Source organism: Populus trichocarpa, chromosome 3 (assembly GCF_000002775.5).
Source record: "Populus trichocarpa isolate Nisqually-1 chromosome 3, P.trichocarpa_v4.1, whole genome shotgun sequence".
NCBI lineage: Eukaryota > Viridiplantae > Streptophyta > Magnoliopsida > Malpighiales > Salicaceae > Populus > Populus trichocarpa.
In genome coordinates, this window is record NC_037287.2 from 12,531,082 (window position 1) to 12,543,674 (window position 12,593).

A 12,593-nucleotide genomic window follows, 5' to 3' on the forward strand; every position below is an offset into this window, starting at 1 on the left:
GCAGACATGTGCCACCCCACCATGTAGAGGGTGACGTGTTGCTTCAGACGCTGCCCTATAAGTCTACCAGTGGCCACCAGGAGGTGCCGCACGGGCTGCTTAAAAGGCGCAGATGCCTTCCTCTTGCCAGCTACTTGTTCTTTGAATCATAGAAAGATCAGAAAACCCTTGACCTCACAGGATAATTGTAAGAAAACCAAGGTTAAAAAACTGGAAGTACCCGTTGACATTAGGCAAAAAAAAAAAATGACCCCATAGGCTATGCAGTAATTACACTGTAAAAAAAATATGAAAATCTAAAAACGTCTCTCGAACATTAGTTGTTCCATCGTTACCCGGTTAACTTGACAAGTTTAAAGATAATTCAGATAACCAATAAAAACATAATTTGACTAAAAAATCTCAAGATGACGTCTTTTTTTTTTAATACTAGGATAACAACTTATTGGATCGATATAGATTAACCAGTCAAAGTCGCTACCCTGATCATGAGATTTTGATAACCCCATGAAAAATAAATCGAAATGAATTATGAAACTTAATTTCCAATCAATCCATTATTGAAGAATGAAATTGAAAAAAAATCAATTAAAAATAGGATAAAAATATAATCCAAGTTAATCTGGGTTAGCATGACAAACTCGCGATCTAGGTCATGAAACTGGAAGAATTTCATAGAAAGCAAACCGAAAAAAATTAATGAAACTTAGTTCACAAGAAACCAAAAGTTAAACGATGAAATTAAAAAATGAATCAGTAAAAAAATTTAAAAAACCTGAGTTAACCTGTCAAACCCGGGACTTGGTTCATGAGATCAAAATACACTTATAAAAAGCAAATAGAAATAAAATATGAAGTTGAATCTCTAATAAATTTAATATTAAAAAAATAAAATAAAAGCATTGTTCCTGTGATATTTTAGATCATGGTTTCTTAGTCTAAGTTATGAATACGAGTATATTCTTTATTGAATGATTTCAGTTTAGTATACATTTCTAGTTCATATATATATATATATATATATATATATATATATATAATCAATTTTATGTATATTATTATCTATATTATATAAACGATCTCAATGTGCATCAAAGGAAAAAAAAAGGAAAATAAAAGAAAAGAAAAACTCGTAAACCCATGTAGTAGAGTACATGAAGAATAATTCATTATTTTTAAAATCCTTTTATTTTATAAATATTTAAGAGGGCTTGCTTTATAGTTTTTAGGGACACAATTGAATAATCCATACATCTATAGTAATCAAAATAAACTTTGAGAGGCCATGCCCCCCTCTTATCCTGAAGCTTAAAGCCACCCAGCTCTCACCGTCGGCACTGGCTGATCCTTGAGATGGACCACCGCCCACATGTCAAACACCGTCGTTTCAATCAGCATTATATGGCTCCAATTTTGTCCCCTCCTACACTTCCCACGGGGCCCCCCCACGTGACTCCACTAATATTCCTTCCATCTTCTCCGCCGGCGAATATTCCACGCTGGCTGGTACGTGGCATCTAATCTTTTACTTCTCATGGTCTCAGTGACCACCTCACCGTCGATCATCTTGACGTTTCCTCAAGATGCATCTGACAGTTATTATGGGATGTTGATGTACAAATGAGCATGGCGACACAAAGATCTGTTCCAATTGTAAATTTCTTCAATCATGTAGCTTCAGATTCCTCGCCGAGATTTCCTCTGCATGTCCATACACGTATTATAAATACTATTTTTTTTCCCATATAAATACATTCCTCTTCTATTTTGTTTTTTTTTTATAAATAAAATGCCCTGTTAAAAAAAAAACTTTGCAAATAATAAAACTGTTACTTAAAAGTGTTTAGTTTTTATATATATATATATTCCCTGCCTGAATAAAAACAAGAATTCTATGTTTTTTTTCTATATTGCTATGTACACTTGTTGAATTTTGGTCACTTGCTCTTGCAAGGAATTGCTTTACTGCAGGAACATTCAAGTCCTCTTGGCCATCTTTATGCTTTCTTCATAGCCATCTCTTCCCTCTTCGCTTTTGGATCTTCTTATGTTCTGGCAGGGGAGAATTTTAGGAAGAGCAAAAGCAAAAAACCTGCTTGAGGACTTGTTTCTCCAGTCAGTGATTGTTTCATGAAGTACAGAAGCTAGCTTTAGTTGGAAACTTTGGGTGTTGTATTATATATAAAACATGGAGAAAACAACATTTGGTGGTGGAGGAGGGAGTTATCCATACGAGAACGGGGTGGTGATGATGACAAGAGACCCAAGGCCAAGACTTAGATGGACTGCTGATCTTCATGATCGTTTTGTTGATGCTGTCACCAAACTTGGTGGCCCTGATAGTAAGTTCACTCAAATTATTCTTCTTTTCTCTTGTTTGAACTTCATTCAATATCTAGCTAGAGAGATTGATAGCTTGCTTGATTAAGTTGCCCATATTGATTGAAATAGCCATTAGTACGCTTAGCTCATTAGGATTCTTCCAGGAAATATGATTACAGCTACTGCGAGTCTTCTCCTTCGTTCTGACTAGATTATAACAGAAATCATAAACCCCCATAAAATAATTTCAGCACTACATCAGAAACATCAGCCCCAGTAATAATAAACTGCTGTAAATGCTGCTGTTGGCATTTTGAAACATGAAAATGACAGTACGTATAATTCATATATCTGGTCTATTACTATCCGATTGTTCACAATAATTGTATGAACTTAATCAACCTGAGTCTACACTTCAATGTTCTCTGTGTAATCTTATAGTGAATCTAATTATATATAGAATGGATTTATTTTCAGAGGCAACTCCAAAGTCAGTGTTGAGGTTAATGGGATTGAAGGGTTTGACATTGTACCATTTAAAGAGTCATTTACAGGTACAGTTTCAAGTTTTAACACAACTATTGCTGCTCTCATCAGTGTTACTTGTTCTATTTCCTTTTTCTTTGCCCATTAAATTGTGATTGTGTAATTATGCTGGCTTATTTATCTGCAGAAATACAGACTTGGGCAGCAGGCTCGAAGACAGAACAATACAGAACAAAGCAAAGAGAGCAGAGGTTAGTTCATCACTGCTTTTCTTTCATTGTTCCATTTTTCACCACAAATAACTCATTTTAGTTTAAATGTTGGCAGTAGATCCAATTTTATCTCATAAAGTGTTTACAAGAATTTGTACAATCGAGTAGTTCTTTGAACAAATATTCTGATGACTTTCCGTGCACTCAACTTCTAGGAGCTTCATATGTAAACTTCAGTAAGGGCTCCTCAGGGACAAGCACCAGTTCACCAAGAATCGATGAAGAACAAGGGTATACGTTGCCATCTTTCTTCTGTATTTTTATGTAGCTTGTTTCTATAAAAAAAAATAACTTGAATTTTTCTGAATGACTCAAGCCCTCAATGGTGTGTGCTGTGTGCAACCATTTTTTAGCTACATCCACGAAAACTTGTTTCCTTGAACATAGCTTATATCCATTAAAGCTTTAAGCTTTTGTTTTTCCTTTTACCCCAGCATTTCCTTGATGGAGTGTGTATGCAGTAGTGATGGTTTGAGAAGGATCTATCGAATCACGTGATTTTTTGTTGATTACTATTTTCTTTTATCTTTTTTCCCGTGAGATGAAAAGAAAAATCTGCCTTGACTTTAAAATTAGCTTAACCTTAAGAGTAATCTCATCTGGAATTCTCCTTCAAACTATATTTGCAAACTTCTATGCTGGTACTAATTAATGTAGTTCAATACAGAGAAATCTCAGTTGCAGAGGCATTAAATTGTCAGATTGAAGTACAGAAAACATTACAAGAAAAGCTTGAGGTATGGCTTTCTCATAGAGTTCTGGTAGTTGCTCCTAGAAAATCAACAATATCACTTCACTCGGCTAGGTCATTCTCGAATTTCTTATTTGATATATCGAGTTGGTCTTTTCTCCAACAGGTACAGAAGAAGCTGCAGATGAGAATAGAAGCTCAAGGGAAGTACTTGCAGGCCATACTGGAGAAAGCTCAGAAGAGCCTCTCACAAAACTTGAATGACGACAGCAATGGAAAATTAAAAGCCACAAGAGCTCATTTAACAGGCTTCAATTCCGCTGTTTATAGTCTCATGGAGAACTTGAATGCAGAAGATAGGAAACCAAGCATCACTGATTTGAAAGGTATCAATATGAAGGAAAATGGTCCGGCTATGCATATTCAGAGAGAGGGACAGACACAGGAAACCAAAGATGTTAAGCACCACCTTCAAGGGGATTCCATACATTTTGACTTAAACACCAAAGGTAACTATGATTTTGTCTCTGCAAATGGATCTGAATTGGAACTCAAAATGCTTTCATATAGGAGATAAATTAGTGGTAATATTTACCAATTACTTCTATAACAAACAACTGTAACTGCTTATAGTGTGACCCTCAAAAGCTGCTTATAAATTTTGTAGAAATTAGATTTTGGAGTTCTTTTTACTATCTTTTGATTCATAGGGAGGCCTATCTATTCTGGTCACTGCACAACCAGAGTACTTTCCTGGAGTTGTCTGTGTTTGTTTTTTAGGTAATTCTCATTATAGGAACATTTTAAACTATTCCAAATCTACAGTAACTTGTGTTCAAGAACCATCCCTCCACACATGCTCATAGAATGAAGTGCTCTTTGTTGCAAGAAATTCATATTTTTATTCTCCCATCAAGGAAAAGAATGTTCAAGTACTGTACCAATCCTTCTCATAAACTTCGTAGAATGGATTGATTGGCTTAACATTCTTGTCCTTAAAACATTCCACGCAATTTGTTCTTTCATCTTGTTGATGATACAGAAAGTTGATAGAAGTGTAAGAAATATTTAGGATGGAAATAAATATGGAGTTGGTTTAAAGATGTGAAATTAAACACTGTTTTTAAAGTGTTTATTTATCTCATACAGAGATAATATCTTCAGGATACAACTAAGTCCTTTAAAACTCTAAAAAAATAAAAAAACAAGACAAAAAATAAATATATATTTTTATTGTGTTTTATATATATATATATATATATATCAAACAGTATGACTGTTCATAAAACAATTATATTTTAAATTAAATTGAATAACTGCTATTTAGTTTTATCTCAACAGTCATAAATATTAAAATTAATTACGAAATTAATTCAAAGATAAATTAATCTCACTGAAATATTTCAAATGTCATCTTTTAATATTATAAATATTCATATAATAGTATTAGAAAACCAAATAGAAGAGTTCGTATACAATAGCTTAATTTATTTCACAATAAAAATCAATACTTATAAACATCAAAAGAGAATGTTTTTTTTTTTAATATATGATAGAGATCCTTTCTTTCTTTATTCATTCACGATCTACACCAACAACAGAAGCTTCTTAGATATTCATTATACTGCTTTTGATAGATACATAGAACGTGGTTTTCTTCAAAGGAAGATTTTCAGATATTCATCCATGCGAGTGTATTTCACTTCTGGATAAAGGTCCGAAGCTTCTTCTCCTATTTCGAAGTTTGTCAAACAGCCTTCATAGAAAATATGATAGAAATGCCCCATTCCTGCCTGGGCTACATAATCCATGCCTGCAACAACAAAGAAATTATCCAACCAAGAGAACGTGGACAAACAACCTAAAAAAGAGAGAGATTAATGCCATTTCTATTTTAATCCTCATATGTACCTTTCATGGAAGCTAGGAAGTCTTCTCCGGGAATGCTGATCTTTTCTAGTTTCTTTCCACTGAGTTTCTCCCAGATCTCAACTAACTGTCTTTGTGTGAGAATGTTTTCTGGTGGCCTTAGGTACAAAGTTTTGTTCAAAGTCCGAGGATCATCGATTGTTTTAATTGCGTATGTTGCAACGTCATCTTCATCCATAAAAACAACTAGAAAACAAATATAATTCAGCATAAATCACGACCAAAATAGCCTTTCTTTTTCTTTTTACTACCACTTACTTACCCTTAACGTTGCCATCTCCATAAAGCCGGACTTTGTCTTTTGGAGGGGTCAGGGTCTCAAGCTGACAGAGGCTACCAACAAAATAACCCGCAAAGCAGTTAGCGGATACATACGTGAAGGGGATCTTAGCATCCTCAATTGCCTTTCTCACAATCATTTTCTGATCAAATGTTTCTCTTCCTGGTGCCAGTGCATGCTCCATTGTTGCTGGGTCCATACCGAATTCTGAAGGCAAGAAACGCTGCCCACAATATAATAGAAGTATTTTCAGACTCTTAACTAGCATACCCTCGTTAAAAAAAACAAAGAAAAGAAAATCGAGCATGCATAAGGGCGACCTTTCTATGTTATCTTATTGTTATTGATATGCTTGGTCAGAAAAGCTTAAGAAACCTACAAATTGTTTATCATTAATTACAGAAACTCTACTGTACTCAACAAAAATATTTGATGAGTTGAAAATAAGAAAATTAGTGCAGAATAACTCAATTAATTAACATACTTGAGTGCCAAAGGTTTTGAGTAAAGAATTGCAGAAGCCTTTTGAGCCTTTGCCATAACCAAATAAAATATTGCAAGGGCTAAAGTGACAGGACATAGGAGTCCCTTGATCCCACAGCAATCTTTCTCATGATTAGATCACCTTGAGTAATTAGGTCGATATTGTTCTTTTCTAACGTTACCTTGGCTATCACGGATGGATTTGATGGGCAAATAGGTGAAGACTGGACAGATTAGCTCACCTGCCAAAATCTATTAAAAAAACGCATGGATACTAAAAGGGACACGTCGAAATCCAAAAGGTGATTTTAAAAACATTACCTTGAATTAAGGTTAAAATTTGAGAAGCTAAATATAAATGAAAAAATTGTTAAAACAGAGCGCTTAATTTGTTAGTGAAGGAACAAAAGATAATTGAACAAAACAAGATCTAGTAACAAGAAGAAGATTCATACACTAAGTTAGATAAACAGAGGCGAAAATTTACACTAGGGAAGGGTTAAATCTTTGGCCACTGCTCAATATTCCAAAGTACTGCTTGTCACCACAAGTTTGAACAACAACAGCAAACAGCAAGAACAACAACACTACGTAACTACGTTGTCTACATGTTGAACTAGCACTACCTTGTGTATCGATCTATATATATATATATATGACCTGCATCGCTTGCATGGGCAGCCCGAAAAGGGAGATAAAAGATGTGAAGACAGTCATTAACTGTTAAGGATCATACAGGCAGAATTATCATAAATATTAAAGTACCTTCACGTTTCCTGCTTCTTTGATGGCATCCACAAGCTTGAGCTGCATCAAAATGTTGTGGCTCTTAAAATGCACCCCGGACATGGTGCAAATGACAACATCAACTTTCTTCACGGCTTCCACAAGGCTCTGCTGATCGGAGAATGAACCCTGAACCAGGTGAGCTCCTTGCTTTTTAAATGACAATAGTAGATGCAGCTTCTCGATGTCAAGGCCTATCTCAGAGCGTTGAAGGACATAAGTTGTATGGCCTTGGTCTAAGCTTGCCTTCACTATTCTCCTACCAATATACCCAGTACCCCCAACAACGAGAACCTTGCTCTTTGCCATGGTTTCTTGTTTTTATTGTTTCGTGCCCCATGGAACTATGACTTATATAAAGATCGGCAAAAGGATTTGTTCTAATTAATTAATAATATTTTATCAATTTCCATCATGTTTTTTCAGTATAAGTTACTCGAGTTGGTGACTTGAAATTAACAATAGCTAATTATAGTAGTTAGCAAAATGCATTCATTGGGGAACAGAGAGGACCCCGATGGGTTAGGTGACAAAATTGTCATCTTGAACGCCGGTAATTAAAAGCTCTTCGAAACAAATTATATCGAAAAGTAAAGAGATTTGTAGATCAAATACAACAAAAGTTTGTCTTCGTCAAAGTACATATCATTATTCTAGTTCTCCTACGGGTACTGTTCATATTTATTAGAGCCATATCTTCACATACAATTATTATAACATATGTTTAGGCTTCATGATTCTTGGATCTTGTCTCATTTCCTCGTGTACTATGTACCTATTATAACCATGAATGTATTGCGAGACAAAACAAGAAGTCTTCTACTTTACAATATTAAGCTAGGAATTTATAGATTATGAGCTAACATTTAATGTTTTTTTACTATTTAATTGGATACTTATATGTAGTAATTACCATGCTTGATCTAGAGTCTAATCTGGTCTAAAATTCAGATTACAAAGGCCTTGTCCGACCCAAAGTAGAAAAGGGCTAAAATAGTTGTATGACTCATTTGGCAAACATACTTACAAAGACAGACCAAGTACAATCCTCTATTCACGGGAGGAAGTGTCGGTGTGAGTTATTAGAATAGAAAAAATAGTTATACAAGAGATTCACGGGACTCCTTGATTTTAGCCAAGGATCTTCTACAACCTATAAACAATTTCTTAAATCAACTTCCGTTTGTGTGTGTATGTGTGTCTATACACACACTTAAAGTTGTCACGTGGAAAAAAAATATATGAATAAAAATCATTATTTTGATAAAAATAATATTGTTTTAATTTTTTTTTATAAAAAAAACTCAAGCAAAACAACATTGTTTTGGACAATAAAAAAAACTAAAACAATATTGTTTTAGAAAAAAACAATCCTTGAATTTGACCCTATCAAGTCCCACTAAAGCTTGGTGTGATAAATTAAATTATGATTTTGATCAAATTCAAATTAACCTGATAGAATACTTAGATTTGACTAAGTTAATTTTTAAAATGATTTTAAAACACTCCTTTAATTTAACCCTGCCAAATCTCATCAGAGTTTGATAACGGATTGACCTATTGAGCCATCCATATTTGCCTAAGTCAATTTTTAAAATGATATAAGAAGAAACCCAGCTAGGGTAAGTTTCTATATCAACCTGAGAGTCAGGTCAGATTTAGAAACAATAGCATTATCTCTATAGATATGAAGGGCCATTTTGATTTCTAGCTAGGAGGGGAATATTGACCCCCACTTGCACTCTGATTGTACAGATGCTGATCGCAGACCCAATAATTAGTCAAGGATTAAATGGACAAATTTTGTTTTTATCTTTAATTAACTTAATCTTCAAAGTTACAACCGACCAAACATTGACAAAGTTGGAGGATTTCAACGTTGTAACTGTCATGAATGTTTACTCAAATGTCGTCAAGTCGTGCACTTCACCTATAAAGAGAAGGAAAAGACATTCAATATTAATTGTCAATGGCGTTGGCGTTGGCGTTGGCGTTGGCTTTCCGTTTCATTCTAGCCTACTCGTTGCTTCAGACACAGGGTTTTTACCAACCAAACTTCTGTATTTCGCGTTCCCATGAGAGAACTCTGCATGTGGTTTATTTGTCAAAAGTTAGTGATGTAATTTTAACGAAGCTAAGTCGTCATGTTCAGATCGCTAAGAAACCAGAGATAGAGACTGCGGAGCATTAACAATTCAGTGAACTTTTACATATTACATTACCACTACCAAATTTAGTAAGGCATAACATAACAGAGATAGAGACTGCGGAGGATTAACAATTCGGTGATCTTTTACATATTACATTACCACTACCAAATTTAGTAAGGTTGTGTTTAGTAGAGAGCTAGTAATTGTTTTCGATAGTTTTTTTTATTTAAAAATATATTAAAATAATATATTTCAATCAAAAAATAATAATTCAAAATTAACTTGGTGAAACATCATTTGAAACGTAATCTAAAACAGCCTCTAAAATAACAATTCATAGAACTCGTAAGTCTTTTTCTTTTGTTCGTAAATATTTTTGTTTTTTTAATTGCATCATTCTGCCACTAATTTAAAGACCACTTTTATTATAATTTGTTAGAGAAATTTAAGAAAATAGGATTCATTTGTAAAAAAAAGGAGAGACAGATGGTTAATCTTGAAGTCGCATGAAAACATTCTTTTTGTGGACCTACCTTTATTCTTCCTTCTCTATGGTCCCTTGAGACCTTCATCTTGCATATAATTATCAATTAATTTTATTAAACACATGTATTGGAGAAGACAAGGTGGGTGGGAGAAAGTAGATTGATGTCAACCTACCATGTGTTTAAGGCTTGCCAAGCAAACATAGATTGATGTGAACCTACCAATTAGCAAAAAAATCTCTTCATTAAGGGATGAAAGGGTGCAATCAAGGATAAGTTGATTCCACTTAAACTAGGTTTGATATCTAGTGTTTGTTTATAAATACGGCGCACGATGTTTTTGTAAAAATATTTTTTAATTAAAAATATAATATTAAAATAACATTTTTTTATATTTTTTTTACATAAAAAACCATAGAAAAGTATCTCAAAAAATATGATCACTCGTACTTCCAGCATGTTCCAAATGGTTTCTAGGGTTCAACGTTGAATGTTGTTTCAGCTGAAAGTAGATGGGTTTTTTTTGTTGTTATTTTACCCTTCCTCTCTGTGACCTCTTCCTCTAGGAGTTGTTGAGGAAGAAGATAAGGTAGGTGGGAGAAAGTAGTAGAAGAAATGAAAAGACAACCAACCCGTAAACTGATCAGACTGTCCCACCATCCATTCCTTGCTCCCGACCACGCCAAATTAAGGATAAAAAATCATTGATCTCCCCTCTCATTCCTCCTCTCCATTCCTTGTTGGGTTACACAGAGTTCCTCGACCCTCTTACAAGGTCAAACTGTCACCCTCTCTCTCTTTTTGCCTGGAAAAAAAAACAAAAAAACGGGTGAAAGAAAGAGGTGAAAAGCACGCATGAATGGACATTAAATTTTAAGAAATTGTTTGAGCATGGAAAGCGTCGTGACTCCTGCCTGCAGCTCCTGACTCTGGATATCAACAGTGTGATTATTCCCTTTATTTTCTCGCAAACACCTTAAAAAAACTTTGATGCAGTACAGAACGTTCGGCTTCTATGATGCCATGCAAGCCATCTTTAATTATAATGCCTTTTCTATGTTACAATATCATTCAAAAATTATGAAGGGCCCGTTTCATGTTTTTGGTTTTATAATTTTTTTTGAAAATATTTATTTTTTTACAAAGTTTAATTAAATTAAGAAATATATAAAAGATATCATAAGTGGTGTGTTGGCTCCAACATTAAAGCCAACGTAATAGTATTTTTCTTCTCTTTCCTGTACTTGAATGGATGATCTACTACCATGAATGGATCTTCTCCTCCTCCTTTCCAGACGACACAGAGGCAAGTTGATGCTTTTCCCTTTTTATTCCTCCTCTTTCTTGCCGTTCTAGACTTTGCATGGCTTGCTTCTTCTTCTTCTTTTTTCCCCTTTTTACTCCTCCTTTTTCTTGCAGTTATATTTTTACCTACTCAAAAATTAACTTTTTAATTCCATTGCTCTTGTTTCTCTCGTAGTTGTCAAACCAGACTAAAGATCCAAGTCACTAGATCAATTCATAAACTAAGTGGTTTAGGGCAAAAACTAAAAAATAATAGTGGAATTGATCCCATTAAATCTCATCTAGGTTTGCCTGGATCAATGTCTAAAATCACAATTATAAATGTCAAATAGATTTAACATCACAGTTATAAATGTCGAATAAGTCTAACAGGTTGACTTGGAACTTTAAGCTTATATTGGTCCAGGTTAAAGAAAAAATAAGAATGACTCTATTTAACCTAGTAAAAATCAGGGGACGACCCGTGACCCAAGATATAACTAAGACCTTAATCCGTTGACTTTTTATGAATTATTTGTCAAAACAACATCGTTTTGATCATTTTTTTAATTTCAGGGTCAAGTCGTATTGACCCTCTTAACCCATAACCTAGTGTAAACCAGCCCTCAACTCGTTGACTTTCGTTTTGAAAATAAAAATGATCAAAATAATATTGTTTTGCTACTTTAAAATAATTGGAGTTAACTCGGGATGACATTCTCAACACATGACCAGGGTCTTATTTTGAGTCGACTTCTAAGTTAGATTTTATTACTTTGTCCAAAATTGATTAAAAAAAAACATTCAGGCCGAGCTAGGTTCTAAATCAGCGGGTCATTAGAAGGTGTTCTTTATAATCGATGGCACAGACGCCTTGCCATCGTGCTTGGGGTGGCGAGGCGAATCAAACGCACCCCAGAAGGCGGTGTTTGGTGCTGTTTTGATGCTGTATGCGTCACTCGATTAGCGCGAGCAGCACTCACTTACTGGCACGTGCTACATAGCAGCTATTTTTTAATATAAATAATAATTTGTATACATAAAAATATTCAATTGCACCCCCCACCTGATATCTACAACAAAACTATATTAAAATGACGAAAACACTCCTACATGTAACCTTATCTTTTTAAAATCCAAAGGTAATCTCGTATTTTCATTGTTTAAAAAAAAAGGATGAAAAAGCTCTTCAATACATGTATATTTTTTTCCTTCCAAAAACATAATTGTAACTTCATTGTTTAATTTTTTAAAAAAAAAGATAAAAGAATCCCCCATTCAAAGATTAAAAATTTGTACCATTAAAAGCAAATCAGTATTTAATTATATTATAGCAAACAAAAAAAACGAACCATTTTGCCCCCAATTATTTTTTTAATGATAAATGTATTCTATGAAAAGGATAATTCTACCCCTAATTGCATG

General features: G+C 34.1%; 2 protein-coding genes across 2 annotated transcripts; one reads left to right on the forward strand and one right to left on the reverse strand.

Moving 5' to 3' along the window:
* Positions 1–1,865: 1,865 nt before the first annotated feature.
* On the forward strand, positions 1,866–4,466 carry LOC7465465 (myb family transcription factor PHL11). Its single transcript, XM_024597147.2, has 6 exons — positions 1,866–2,342; positions 2,800–2,876; positions 2,996–3,059; positions 3,236–3,311; positions 3,748–3,817; positions 3,938–4,466. Exons 1-6 carry the CDS (start codon positions 2,189–2,191, stop codon positions 4,346–4,348), a joined length of 852 nt encoding a protein of 283 aa, XP_024452915.1. The 5' UTR covers positions 1,866–2,188; the 3' UTR covers positions 4,349–4,466.
* A 772-nt stretch (positions 4,467–5,238) lies between these two features.
* Positions 5,239–7,784, reverse strand: LOC7465466 (isoflavone reductase homolog). Its single transcript, XM_002304330.4, has 4 exons — positions 7,229–7,784; positions 5,963–6,203; positions 5,683–5,886; positions 5,239–5,584 (listed from the first exon to the last, which is right to left on the reverse strand). The coding sequence occupies exons 1-4, from the start codon at positions 7,556–7,558 to the stop codon at positions 5,430–5,432; spliced, it is 930 nt and encodes a 309-aa protein (XP_002304366.1). The 5' UTR covers positions 7,559–7,784; the 3' UTR covers positions 5,239–5,429.
* Between the last annotated feature and the right edge of the window lie 4,809 nt (positions 7,785–12,593).